Source organism: Gadus macrocephalus, chromosome 4, assembly GCF_031168955.1.
Source record: "Gadus macrocephalus chromosome 4, ASM3116895v1".
NCBI lineage: Eukaryota > Metazoa > Chordata > Actinopteri > Gadiformes > Gadidae > Gadus > Gadus macrocephalus.
In genome coordinates this window covers 6054086-6069085 of record NC_082385.1, presented here as the reverse complement: position 1 = coordinate 6069085, position 15000 = coordinate 6054086, and the positions used below count along the sequence as shown (strand labels likewise).

The window sequence follows — 15000 nt, the reverse complement described above, 5'->3', positions numbered from 1 at the left end:
TCATTTCAGAGAGAGGGGAGGAGTGAGGGGAGAGGGCAGAGGACAGAGGACAGAGGAGAGAGGACCGAGGAGAAGGAGAGGTGACAGGAGAGGAGAGAGGACCGAGGAGAGGAGAGAGGAGAAAGGGGAGAGGAGACGTTGTTGGATGTTCTGCTGTCTGTTTGCAAAATCCATTTGTTTTCTTCAATGTTTTTGTTTGTTTGTTAGGCTTATTTCATTGTCGTTTGTGGTAAGATATTTTTCTATTGATTCTAAGAATATGAGAGAACTTTCAAATTTGAAAAGAATCGTGCTTTGCCAAACAAAATGGTCACAAAATGCTGAATATATGTTCCCACAACTCATCTTACAGTTCTGGGACACAAACACACACATGCAGACGCAAGAAGGCGTGTTTCATCACAATAGTAGCATGGTTCCTAGTGTGTTTCCTATGGCAGATGGCCTTGTTCCTAGTGTGTTTCCTACAGCAGATAGCCTTGTTCCTAGGGTGTTTCCCATGGCAGATAGCCTTGTTCCTAGGGTGTTGTCCGGCTGGTAACATAATGAATCACTGTTTTGCAGTTGATTAGAGTCTTTTGGGGGAACCAGAGTTTACAGAGCATAACCGTTTATTCTTTCTTTCCCTGGGCCCGGCGGTTGGAAACCCTGGCCTAACCCTAACCCTGATAAGTGTTTATTGTTGATGGTATCTAGACCAGCGCGGCTGCTGCTGCCCTAGCCCCCAGAGTTGATAAAAGTGGCACTGGTTCAGATAGCCAGAGGCACTCCTCTGTCTCAAGCCCGCTCTGTCATGTCCACCATTTTGTCCATTTGTTCCTGAAGTTTCCATTCCAGCGACTCCAGACCAATCACATAATTTCGGGGTGAGTGGCCATTAACTCCCAAACGCAATTTAAGCAATTTTCTAGTAAGTATAAAAGTGAAGTACAGCCACTGTGATATTTGTGTCGCATCGACCTGACTCAGATATATAAAGGGCAGGACCGTTTTGTGGCTGCTGTGTTTGACTCCAAATGCTGGGGTTCTGGGTTCAAGTCCCAGTTTTCGCAGTCTACCAAATAGGCATCCTTGAGCAAGCTCCCCACTAATGCCCACAGACACATCTGATAAAAAATATGACAATGAAATAATGACATAAGTGACTTTCTACCAACTGTTAATCTAACTGTTACCACGTTGTTTTTAATCACGGAAAGCACGATCTAACTCGTATTTTAAAAGGGGCATAAAGATATGTTTCATATCAGCATCACTGTCTCAATCTCGTTGTGATGTGACTTGTGATTCTGTTCCTCTCATCTTTCCCCCCTCCAAACCGACTCCCCAAGCCTCTTCCTCAATCAGTCCCTGGTCTCCGGCGTACGTCACCACACTTCAAAACTTCTGAGGCAGTTGTCACGCTTCTTAAAGGAGCCCGGGCGAACCTCTCTGGCGGCTTACCAGAGCCGTGTGATGACACACTCCACACACAGCACGGGCTAATCCCGCCTTAAACAGCCGCCGTCACGTACGGCACACAGAGTCCAATAGTAATATGTCAGCCAGTGTTGACATAGCGTGTGAAACGCCGCATTGTGAAGCACTTTGGCGCAGTGTGAATGTTTGTGTGTCTGTGTGGGTGTTTGTGTTCGCCGTGTGTGTGTGTGTGTTTGTGTATTTTAACCATGCGTGTGTGTGTGTGTGTGTGTGTGTGTTTGTGTTAGCCAGGTGTTTGATAGCCATGAGTGTGTGTGTGTGTGTGTGTGTGTGTGTGTGTGTGTGTGTGTGTGTGTGTGTGTGTGTGTGTGTGTGTGTGTGTGTATTAGCCATGTGTGTGCGTTAGCCGTGTGTGTGTAAGTCTGTGTTATCCATGTGCGTGCGTTATTCGTGTGTGTATGTTAGCCGTCTGTGTGTTAGCCGTGTGTGCGCGTTAGGCATGCGTATGTGTGGGGGGGTGTGTCCATACAGTGTGACCGTGGTTATCTGCGGGGGCCAACTATAAAACACAACATACCCGCCGACCTCGAGCCTTATCCACGGTCCATATCGCAGGGCGGCTCGTCTCTAAAGGACGGGAACTAATCACAGCGCATCATGGGCACTCTCCCTCCCTCTCTCTCTCTCTCTCTCTCTCTCTCTCTCTCTCTCTCTCTCTCTCTCTCTCTCTACCTCTACCTCTACCTCTCTCTCTATCTCTCTCTCTCTCTCTCTCTCTCTCTCTCTCTCTCTCTCTCTCTTACCCTGTCTTGTTCTTTTTATCATTATTGTCTGTAGTCCTTCAGCACATACACAACCTCTGCACATGTGACAGCCCATAGCCCGAGAGAGGCCGTGGTCCAACGCACTGCGTGAAGGCCTACACACAATGGATGCACTACCACACAATACACACGCACGCATGTTCTGAATGAACCACTTTCGCCTCCCCTTGACCTGTAGGTGAACACTTCTGCGTGACATTCCATTTCCCCTCTGACATATTCACACTCAGACGTCAGCGAACTAGAATAAGATTTATATATTTTCTTACCAGTCAGTTTCTGCTGGGCTTTGTTGCTACCGTTTCCACAGTATGTCTGCCCATCTGACTGCTATTGCACTAACCAGAGAACCTTCTGCTGTGTTCCTTCCCATGGTTTTTTCCCTTTGATTTTTCCCCTTTGCCTTTCAAGGGCTTAAGGCTCAGTTATGGTTCCACGTCGACGCAACGCAATGACACCGCAGGCACCTCGACGCAGTCGTGAACCTGTTTTGGTTCTGCGTCGGGTCACGTGAGCGGACCAATCAGAGCCCTTGCTGCTGCAATCAGAGCCCTTGGGAGGTTCACGTCTGTAAAGCCCGTTGCGTTGCGTCGACGTCCAACCCTAACTAAGCCTTTGGGGGGAGACGGGGATGGTGTAATGGAAGCCCCCTCCGAGACCTCCTCTGTAATTAACACGGACCCGGTCGACTATGACCCGTAACAAACCGCTGTGTCCCCCCAAGACTCCTCGTTGGCGAGGGTGGGCCCGTGCGCCGACGCGGCGCAGCCCTGCAACCCGTGTCTGGACGCCGCCAAGGCGTGCAACCTCAACGACACGTGCAAGCGCCAGCGCTCCGCCTACATCGCCATCTGCACCAAGGCCACGCCCCCGCAGCTCACCTTGGCCAATCAGGAGCCCTGCAGTCGGAAGCGATGTCAGAAGGTGAGTTTGAGGGGTGAGATCACGGGTTCGACTGGGGTGACGATACCTATGTTGGGGCGACATGCTAACGCTACGTCCGTCCGTCCCCCCCCCCCCAGGCCCTGCGGCAGTTCTTGGAGCGCGTGTCCTGGGAGTTCAGCTACCCCCTGCTGTTCTGCTCCTGCCGGGACCAGGCGTGCGCCGAGCGCCGCAGACAGACCATCGTCCCGGCCTGCTCCCACCAGGAGAGGCACAAGCCCACCTGCACCGAGCTGCGGCGCACCTGCAGGTCCGACGCCCTGTGCAGGTGAGGAGACGCAGGAGGGGGACGGATGGGTTCTCGATGGGGCGGGGGGGGGGGGGGGGGGGGTCTTAGAGCCACACACACACAGCTGATGCATGATTGATCCATTGCTTTGCAGTGATAACATGCACGTGCACACGCACACACACATGTCAACACAGTACACGCACACACACAGACACACCAACAAGTATTCTAATAGACGCTCACACACATATATATATACATATAAATACACACACATACACAAAAACATCCTTCTACACACAATCACATGGCTGATGCAGGATGACATAGCTTTTCATTGTTAAAACACATATCCACACACACACACACACACACACACACACACACACACACACACACACACACACACACACACACACACACACACACACACCTATTTACATGCATTCCACCCTGACCATTTCATGTTTCATAGAAAGAGGCATGCTCTACAACTGAAAGTGCAATGGTCCTCTCCAAAATCTTTTAATGAAATCAGTTATTTGTGTGTATTTGAATGGAGTCAATCTTCAAAGTTGGGGATATGGCAGCGGGCGGAAGTGGTGGTCGAAGCCATTAAACCTGACCACAGGGGGAACTGGACTGGACGTTCAGCCCTCTGTTCACCAAACACATCTTTATCGTTCAGAAAAACAAAACTGAAACACGCCAAACCTTCCCGTACTGGCAGACAGGCAATCATGGCATGGGAAGTGTTTTTGTAACAAACTGTAAATCAACATCAAAAGGGGGAAAGAGATGAGATTTTTTCTTTACAGCGGTGAGGGGCCCCGAATGGCACACCTACAGAAGCACTGCGAACTAATAATAGAATAACAGAATAACCCCATCTTTTTCATCCACTCGTCAAGCGATTCCAACGTTTTGGTTTTCCCGCCCACGCCGGTCCATCTCCGAGGAACGCCGGATAGTCGGTCCGAGGATGCGGCGAGTGCGTTAGCGTTTTAATAATTACCACTTTCACAAGCCTCAGCGAATGCGCTCAGGCTTTAAGACTGAGAGCAATTATTTTTTCCTTCCGCTGGTAACAAAAAAAAATGACTTCAAAAGATCATCTTCCAGCTGCGTGCGTGTGTCTGTGTCGAACGGGGTAGCCAGCGGCTTGCCGTTTTATTTCTTTATTTCCATTTCCCACTGTTGGGAGAGTGTCGTAAAAAAAAAAACGCACACCTTTTTCAAAATGACTCATATGCAGCGTGGTTGGGGGGTGGGGGTGGGGGGGGGATAAAACAACAGATTCAGCGCAGATCTTTTGTCTCCTCAGAGACAGCGGAAATTGTGAAATCAATTGTTGCAGATTAAACTCTGGCAGTGTGGGATGAAAGGGGCCTCGACATGAATAAGGAAAACACACAGACACAGATCACTTTGCTCTCGTACCGTTACCTCGGCCTTGGCCCACCATGTCTGTTACATGTGTGTATCCTTGGCGTCAAACCCAGCGCCTTTCAGGTGGGAGGCAAACGCCACCGTGCACGCAGTCGTGCGAAGGCAGAAGTGTTTGATGCTGGTGAGATACAAACACACTTGCACACCTGTGTGCGTGGTGGCGTTTGACTCCTATCTGAAGAGGTCCTGGGTTCGATTCCCAATGTCCACCGGACATCCATCTGTAGAGCATTTTTGATTGAGACTCCCTAACTTCTACCTTGCAAATTCACAAAGACAATCGCTGTATGTCCCCTTGGAAGAAAGTCTGCAAAAAGGCTGAATAGATGAGTGCTGCGTTTCTTCTCATTAAAAAGGTATGTGGAGCCACTCCCCCTCTGCCCTCCCGGATCACACAGAGCAGAAGGCTGGTCGAGACCGGGCCCTCCCCACTCACACTGTACAATGTTGGTGTATTTTAGTGTCTCTCTGTGTTCACATTTCTAGTCTAGGAACAGGCCAGTGCCTCTCACACTGATACAATGTGTTATTTCCAACATTCCGCCATTTGTTATGTCTCAACAAGGATGAACCAACCTGGTTGTCTGGGACATAGCCAGGGCCATATACCTTATCAAGGGTGAGAGTGCTTCTGTTCTCTTGTTCTTCATGTTTTCTTTAATATAATACTCGCCCCAACCCTTTGGTTCGGGGAGAAGAGGGTTAGACAGCCAAGGAAGACGTCACACACACACACACACACACACACACACACACACACACACACACACACACACACACACACACACACACACACACACACACACACACACACACACATAAACGCTTATGAGGTCATACCAGGCTACGCTGCTCTGGATAACACACTTTGGTCCAGGGTCATTAACTGATCTGGGCCGGATAAGATGTACATGCATCCCACCTAACGTTCGGCAGCATGCCCTCCCCAGCGTCCTGCCGTCCCCTGATATGAACCAAATGGACCCCGACACTGTTTAATTAACAGCGTCAGGCTCCATTTGGTCAGCGTCGTGAACAAAGTACAAGACAAACTCCCAGGACGTTTGAACCACCTGATAAGACTAAGTATTGACATTAGGAAGGGGTGTGTGTGCCTGAGGCTGAGATTATCAGGGCTGCAATATAGATGTGATCTTGACTGAAGACTATTAGATCTGTCACATATAGCTACTCAGATAATTGAGTGGCTTATTGCGTATTGGCTTATAGCGCTTGGGGACAGAGCGCTTGATGCAAAATGTGAAATCAGTATTGACAAGCTTTGAGGGAGCGCGTATATTCTGCGTGTACAAGGGACTCTATTAGCTAAACGAGACGCAGATTAACTTGATTCTGTTAATAGTGATTGGCACAGGGCAGGGGCGTCCACAACAGATCTCAGCATGGAAATAGTGCATGGCATAATACCTGTAGGTGGGGAGGCCATTGCTGACATAAGAAACGTGATCCACTGATCGTTGATTAGGCCGGAGGTTGACTGGTGCATAGCAATGCGTTTACAATTCATTTATACTCCTTACGAGTATTACTGAAATCAGAATGAAGTTCTTAATGCGCACGTCTTTATCTGGTCATTTATTTAAGGCAACCAATGTCTATTTGTTTTTGGTAATACGAACCCTGATATTTCTGATGATAGCTCCATGTTTGTTTAACACTTAATCCAATTTGGACAAGCTAGCTATCTGGTTCTTCCCAACAAAGTGCTGGTGCCAGCAGAAGGATCCACACATACTGATGGAGCATGGTGTACAACAACATGGCTGGATCACTGTATACATACACTGCAGATGGTCATGATCGATTACAGATACTGTAAGGTCCGCCTACAACAGATCATATACCTGTCTCTGATATTAAATGTGGAGAGTTCATCAGTTGTTTTAACCATGAACAAAGATGGACACTAGGTGGGTCAAGGTTAATAGAGGATTGACTTCTCACATGACTATTCCTAGACTGATAAAAGCCAGAGTAACATTGATCTACCACTTGATGCTATTCCGTACGCTCACATTCAGTGTAAAAAGCAGAACCAGAGTAATGACCTATGTCTAATGGATGATAAAATGTTGAATTTGTTTAAAAGACGGAGGTAAATCATTCTGCCAGTAAAAGGTCTAAACAACATAACCTCAGGCCAGGAGGGAATGAATATGTGTATGAGCTCCCATTTAGGGGCCGAAAAAAGCTTTTAAAAACTGGGTTTTTCCAGGAAAAGCTCTGCTTTGTGTGTGAACACAAAAAACACGCAAATGCTAGATTTGAATATGATGTACGCTCTATTGAAAGTAATAAGCAGGCCATGAGGGCAAACCTCACGGACAAAAATCTTCAGCCGAATAATGTGTTTGAATTCTGGTAAGAAGTTAAGGTTATCAATAACAATAAGAGGCTACTGCCATCTAGTATTGATGGGTATTTATTTATTCATTGATTTACTGGGTCTACAAATATTGCTGAACTGTGGAGTAAACATGAGTTGTGTTAAGAGTGATTCATGTAATGTTGGTGTGGATATGATTCCTTATGAATTGTGCTCTGCCTTTGAGTAACTGCCATTGAACAAAGCATGTGGCCTTGATCAAATAACGGAAGAATATGTTTAATAGCCATTCGTTCTCAGTGGTTCATGCTCTGTGTGTTTTCTCTGGATTATTAATTCATGGAATAGAGGCGCATTTGTCAAAGATAAAACAATATAGAGAACGAGAGACCAAGTGCCCTGACAAAGTATGAGAAAGAATCCTCTTGGAGAGGCGTCAAGAATACAGATCAACCACGGACAATCACCTTGGTTTAAAACATAAACACGGCACAGATTTCTGTAATAACGCACTGGAGGAATTTTCGAAAATAAGTATGGAAGATATAAAACCACAATATATATGCGTTTCCTTGATGCGTTCAAAGCCTTCGATATAATTAATCATGGGTGCTTTTCCTCTTTAGAGTAAAAAAACGATGCGTCCCCCCACATTAAACTAGGCCCCTTTTTGGTATTCGAATCAAACCCTGCAAGCTAGACAGGCTAAGGGCGTCTCTCCCTAGTGACCGGTATATATGTACACCGTCAAACGTTCTCTTTAAACCTCTTAGGAAGATCCATATAAAAATGAAAGAGTGTAAGACTGAATGTTTACGGGGGAATAGTCTTATTAACCACCTGCTCTGCCATGGCGACTTAAACCGTCGAGTCCTCCTTAAAGCGCTGGCTCCCAGCTACTGCTCAGAGCCGGCTCTGAGGGATAAGACGCTACGTTTGCCTTAGTTCCCGATGGCGGAGCAGGTGCTAAATGTGTTGGGACACAGTCGGGTATTTGAGTCATCATCGTGGAGGACTGATGCGACACCATCAGATATGGAGATGCGGTGTCAATACGCCGGCACTCGCGTGTCCTCCGTGTACAGACGACGTTAAAGCAGCTCTTTTTAGAGCCAACCACTCTCCCGGCCCACTTGTGGTGCATTCATCGTCACCCCAAAATAAAGTGAGGTTCTCACCTATGGCGACACATTAGTGCCATAATTCACTAATGTGATAAAAGATGCGTTCGGGCGTATTATATTATTCCACACGCGTACATATTAACTGCGAGCGCGCAAATGATCTCTGCGCGCGCAAAACAGCCTCTCCCGCGCGCAAATTACCTCAGCGCGCGCAAAACAGCCTCTCGCGCGCGCAAATTACCTCAGCGCGCGCAAAACAGCCTCTCGCGCGCGCAAATTACCTCAGCGCACGCAAAACCTCTCGCGAAAGATGTTTTTACGCCCTCGCTCGAATTTAATTTTGGCACTATGGGGGAGGGAACCAAGGCAGGGCGGGCTTTCCTATGATTGGCCGTTTCTGATGTGCGATATTTGATTGACAGCCCTCCTCAGCCCTCCTCTCATTGAATTCTGAATTGTACAGTAAATGGCTGAAACGATAGTTACTTATTGTAACTCTAGATTCTATGAGTATAGGCGCAGCCTTTTAAGGCTATCGCTATTGGGTTATCCCTAGGCGTGAGCCGTAGCACTGAACATTTTGTAATCCCCGACCACCAACAGCGTGGGCCTCAATTACGTCCGCATTTCGCAGATATAGTCGGGCGCCGGCGGACGTTCTGCTCCCAATAAACAGCTTTTCTTCAGCTATTTAAAGGACAATGAGGCCGACACTTAAAAGGCTGCGCCTATACTCATAGAATCTGGAGTTACAATATGTAACTATCGTTTCAGCCATTTACTGTACAAGAATTGAATGAGAGGAGGGCTGAGGAGGGCTGTCAATCAAATATCGCGCTTCAGAAACGGCCAATCATAGGAAAGCCCGCCCTGCCTTGGTTCCCTCCCCCATAGTGCCAAAATTAAATTTGAGCGAGAGCGTAAAAACATCTTTCGCGAGAGGTTTTGCGCGCGCTGAGGTAATTTGCGCGCGCGAGAGGCTGTTTTGCGCGCGCTGTGGTAATTTGCGCGCGTGAGAGGCTGTTTTGCGTGCGCAGAGATCATTTGCGCGCTCGCAGTTAATATCTACGCGTGTGGAATAATATAATACGCCCGAATGCATCTTTTATCACGTTAGTGAATTATGGCACTAATGTGTCGCCATACTCACCTCATGCTGTGTTGAGGAATTTCATGTTTACATTGCATTTGTGTGTCGGCTAATTGATTCAAAACATGTAATCAAAATGTCTTTCATCACACGCACGCACGCACGCACGCACGCACGCACGCACGCACGCACGCACGCACGCACGCACGCACACGCACACGCACACACGTTGGCGAGGCCATCCTGTGTTTGCATTGCGGGGGCGCAGAGCTGCGTGTGTTTGTGTTTGATGCCGTTCGTTCCATCACTGTCGCTTTTTCTACTGCCAGTTGAGTAGGTGTCTTGTTCCCGCACATTTTTTTGCTCAACACAACACAAAGGGAAATGAGCAGAATCAACTGACATGTGTTAACATTGTGGTAAACACAGCAATTCACTGTGGCTTACTGTAATTCACCTCCCCAAAAAGCAAAAAAGCCCCCAACACCCACTATGTTTAGATGTAAAAGGATGGCTCACCATCGATTTAAACACAAATTATATAAAGTAATAGGATATACTGTAATCCCGCTCGGTTTACCAATCAGTCCTGCTGAACACTATAAAGCAACCAAAACAGGATGTGATGGCTTTGCGCTGAAGGTAAACATTGTAGCGCAATGTTTACCTTCTGAACTAGCAAGAACGCCATCATTTCCAATTGGAGCAGCTTCCCTTATTTAGCCTAGCTGCTAGTGGTTGGTGTTCCAAGTTCGGGACCCCACACAGAGACCGAGAGAGAGAGAGAGAGAGTCAGCCCTATGCTATAGCATCAGGGTATGGATGAGTAGCACAGTGATTGATAGCTTAACGTACATGCTGCACTGTACCGATAAACAGAAGAGCTAATTAAACACAGTTTGTTCACAACGCGTAGGTAGGCAGAGGTGTCGACCACTAATGAAAGGCTGTTGTTAAATACCTTCATCTTCCTAAACTGTTCCAACCAAATTTGAATTAACATTTCCCGGGCAATTAAAGCACTGCTCTAATAACGCACACCACATCCTATCAACCTAAAGAAATGCGCCGGAAGGACTTATAGGCACCTCGGGACATTGGGGGCTCAAACCCACAACCTTTTGCCTTAGAGGGACCCCCTAAGCACTAGACCGTCCGGCCCCATTTATTCCTCGTGCATTGCATGCATTCTTTACTCATCTTCAAGAGGAATCACTCAAGAGTCTACCATTTTGTAATGTAATATGCAACAGTTTTTCTCAGTTTCCAAGAGCAATGACATCCCCGGTCAGAAATTGTCAGGGCTGGCATGTGATTGCAGAAAGGGGGACATGATGTTGCACACGGTGTGTTTTCTGGTCACAACACGCATACCGTGCAATACTCCTCTATATTAGGAGACAGGCAAGCGTGACGGTTCTACTTTAGAGCAGAGAGAAAGTGCGGCCCCACTACGGACGCCATCGACGCCCCAGACGTAATAGCTCAGCGATGCGTGACCTCGTGAACGACTGTGCAGGTGTGGACCCCCCCACCCCAAGAAGAAGCCTGGCGGTCTCAGGTGTCGTAATGACACACAGGAGGAAGCCAGGGGAGAGTTTCTTTCTTTTGTCATGGAACAAAAACAAGCACAGGTACGCAAGCATTCAGACATAAAGAGCAAGGGCAAGCAGGAAAATAGATAAAGAATGGAAGGAAGGCCAACTGTGACTAGGCACTGACAGAGGTGCACCTGCGCGCCCCGAGCGGAGGTGAAACTCAAGGCTGGGATGGGGGGATAGTGAACCAGGGTTTGAATAAAGGAGTGGGCGGCCCCCATTTGAAACAGACCGGTGCGACCAGTTAGTGGAATGGACTTGTTGATTGGTGGAATGAGGGAATGGGTGTGGTCATGTGATGAGTGAACCCATGTGCTGTGCATGGAAGATTCTTTGATGCGAGTAATGTGAACAGCATACTTGACATGGAATCAGATTTGAAAAACCACTCAATCTGACACATATTTGATCTGTGGACATGTGACTGCATTTTGAACAGTCAGGGATAGAGATAACTCTGGATATGTCACTCTGGTAAAAAGCAGGCATGTATTGCACTTGGCAGTTGGCAAGAAAAATGCATATTTGCCTTTGCAACTCAAACCCTTGATTGATCAATATACTAAAACAATGAACCCCCTCCCAAATATAATTTGTTTATGTTATAATGGTTATGGGGATTTGAAATGATGCATTGTATTGAATCAAAACATCTGTAATTATATTTTACCTCGATGTGATTCAATCGATCGGGTCAATACTAGGTCAAACAACTTGCTGGTGTTTGTGTCTAAATGGAAAACAGTGGAGAAAATCTGAACGGTCGATACAATTTATTGTTAGATGCACTTTACCCTGAACATTACCTTTTATCAATTTTCTATTTCGTGGTAGCATTGTTGGGTCCCGTTTCCTGTGTCTTGATTTTAGTCGATAAATCCCCCAAGGCAAGGTTATGACATCTTTTTCTGAAGTCCATATGACAACCATTTTTTATTTGATCTCTCAGTTCAGTGTTCACAGAAGAATAAACCATTATCCGAAACCACTTCAATGGAATTTTCATTTTCAGGGTTGTCGATTTGATGAAACATTTATATTATAAAATGAATATGGTCATTGCGTCAGGCAGTTCAGTGCCTGCCACTGAGTGCCGTTACTGTTTTAGTAGCAGAAGCCAACCTGCTTGTGAGGAGATTCTACTGTAATTTATTAAGCAGACACTTTCTTTGATCCAAAGCAATTTAGATACATGCAATTAATGAGGAGCTTAAGGCATATAGTTAGATACGCATGTGGGGTTGGAACCCAGAACATCTCAACTGGGGTTCATAACCCCTACCCTCTAGTCTGCACTGGATAGTGTGACCGGATTCCTTGACATCCCCATCATTTATTCATGTGACATGGATTACTTTATTTTTTAAATACATGCCATTATAATCGAAATTAGGAAATAGAGCTTGTGGTTGATTCTAGAATCACCGATTTGTGGACAAGAACTTTCGTTAATCCTTCTAGAAATCGTACCAACAACCCGTCCCGTCGCCGAGCCTACCTGACCTGGATTATCTGGCGACAGAACAGTTTGCACACTCACTCACTCGCCAGGCAGGCAGGCTGCATCAGCTCCAACCTACAGCCCAACAGCAGCAAGATGCATGTCCGTGCTTGAGTAGCTGCAAGCTCCAGACCAGCCTGACAGCAGCAACCGGCCTCCAAGCTAGAGTGCCTGCAGGTTCAAGAACAGTTTAAAGGCTTTGTTATAGTCCCACGTTGACGCAACGGAATGACCATGCAGTTGCTTCAACGCAGTCGGCGGCGTAACGTCGGGTTTGCGTTAGCGGACCAATCACTGCCATTACTGCTGCTTCGCTCGACGCAAGGTTCAACTTTTTGGGAGGCGCACGTCAGGCCCTTGTGTTGGATGAAAGGAGGGTCCGCGAGGACATAATGGGTCCCTAAACCCCCTTGCGTTGCGTCGTCATTGAACCATAACTAAGCCTTAAGAGCAGCAACTGCGCATCCATGCAAGAGTGGCTGCAGGCTCCGGGCTAGCAGCCTGGTCCCCCCCCCTGTCCCCCCGTTCCCCAGAGAGAAGCACTTCACAGGAAAAGCGTTGCACTCGGCCACCTCCCCATCATCAAATCCCCCTACCTCTGTCGCCTAAAGCCAGAGCCACGCGTCGCACTCGCCACGTCTCGGGAATTCCAGCCCTGCGTGGACCTGCTTCTGCCACACATGTGTGAGTGCTCCGCAGTGGAGACCGCAGTCGTCACATACATTAGAAGTTGGGAATTTAGGCGATTTTTATACCGACTGCCTGAATGGGAAGGTATTTTTTGTGCTGCTGATCCGGCCCAGAGACACACACACACACACACACACACACAAACACACACACACACACACACACACACACACCAACAATTGACCTCCGCCCCTTTCTTAATGAGGTTGAGATGGCGGTGTTTGTGTATGTTTATGTGTGTATCCCTTTCAAGTCCTTCCAAGAGAAGGCTAGCCACAGCGCCGCGGTAAGCTATTACCCACTTACTAAGTTCTGAGGAAGACATCAGAGAACTCCCTGAAGACTGTTCTGTTCCTTCAATTGAACTGCGACTCCGTCGGAGGTCTAGGGACTAGGCGAATTACTGAATTAAGACAATATGTCGGCCTCGCTAATTGCTTTTCCTATAATCACCTTGTTTGATGGCGTCTCTGTCGGGCAGATTCAGTGGATGTTATTCCAGTACTTACTGTTAGGCAGGGCCACAGGGTCGTTGTCAAGGAGTTAATCCGACACATTTGTCGAGAAACAGAAAAGCATAATATAAAACTAAAGTGGCGCTATCCGAAAGTCTGGGTTCGTTCCTTCCTCCCTCTGTCTTCCAGTTGATTAGTTGATTGACACCACCTGTCACTAACCCACCCGATTACTACCCTGGTGGGAGCTCAACTTGCCCCCCAAACAAACATTAACACACACACACGCACACACATATACACATACACGTACAAACATATACACACACCTCTCCAAAGTTAGATGTAATGCGAAATGATGCTTAATTCAAGGTGAGTTGATTGTAAAAGGAAAATAATTGTAGCTGCAGTTTGCGTTGCTAAAACGTACATATAACGGAGCGGGAAAGACTTTCAGAGTTTGAACTTAATTCCTTTGTCGTCCTGAACAGTAATTTAGAGAAAGACCACTTGAAAGAAAAACCTTGAGCAGTTTATGGTAATGAAGCTGTGAGGGACACATGTACGCTAACGCTAAGGCACAGAGGATTAAACATACAATATGTATGTACCCAATCACAATTTGCATATGATGATTACATTTTTAATTGAACTTGCCGTGAATGCGTGAGGGAGTCGACTTGCCAGGCGCTGTGTTCGTTAGGCCAGTTAGCCGCGTTCGTGTATCCTAGCGTCTTTGAATTATGACCTTAATAACGTTGCAATTCTCCTTTTTATTGTGCGTCTAAACAACCGATGCCATTGACGCCTATGCACCACAAAAGCAGTGATAAACCGCTACTCTTCTAAATGGTGATAGGGGCAATCTCATTCAAGTCGTTATAAACACTATAAACAAAAAAAGCCCACATCTTTGGGATTAGCTCATCAAAGCAACATTATGTGCTTCTCCATCAGGAGAGAAGTTTTTTTTTTTATACATTAATTTCCCTCGAGGGACTCTCTAAAATAAGTTCTCTGCTATGGCAGCTCACTATGCTAACTTCCTGCGCTTCTTTGCAAATTTCATGAGCTACTATGCTAATATGCTGGGATGCTATGCTCTGCGAGATATCTCTAGGTTCTCTACCCTCATAACTTATCAGTCTATTACACAGTGCATGTGACAAATCCTGTACAGTATATATCATGTTTGTTTAATTGGTGATGTCAAATTCAAATAAATTAATTGTACTATTTCCCCACAAAGGCATCATTAAGTGGCTGGCCAGCCCTTCAGGATAGGTTTCAGCAATATTAACCCATTGTTATTTGAATGATTACACCTGT

General features: G+C 46.7%; 1 protein-coding gene across 2 annotated transcripts in view; it reads left to right on the top strand.

Moving 5' to 3' along the window:
• Positions 1-15000, top strand: part of gfra2b (GDNF family receptor alpha 2b) — a 64922-nt gene that overhangs the window by 35422 nt on the left and 14500 nt on the right. For both annotated transcript variants that reach the window (XM_060049689.1, XM_060049690.1), the window contains exons 4-5: positions 2968-3167; positions 3266-3453. In XM_060049689.1, coding sequence (XP_059905672.1) covers positions 2968-3167; positions 3266-3453 — 388 coding nt within the window. The remainder of the gene's footprint in view (positions 1-2967; positions 3168-3265; positions 3454-15000) is intronic.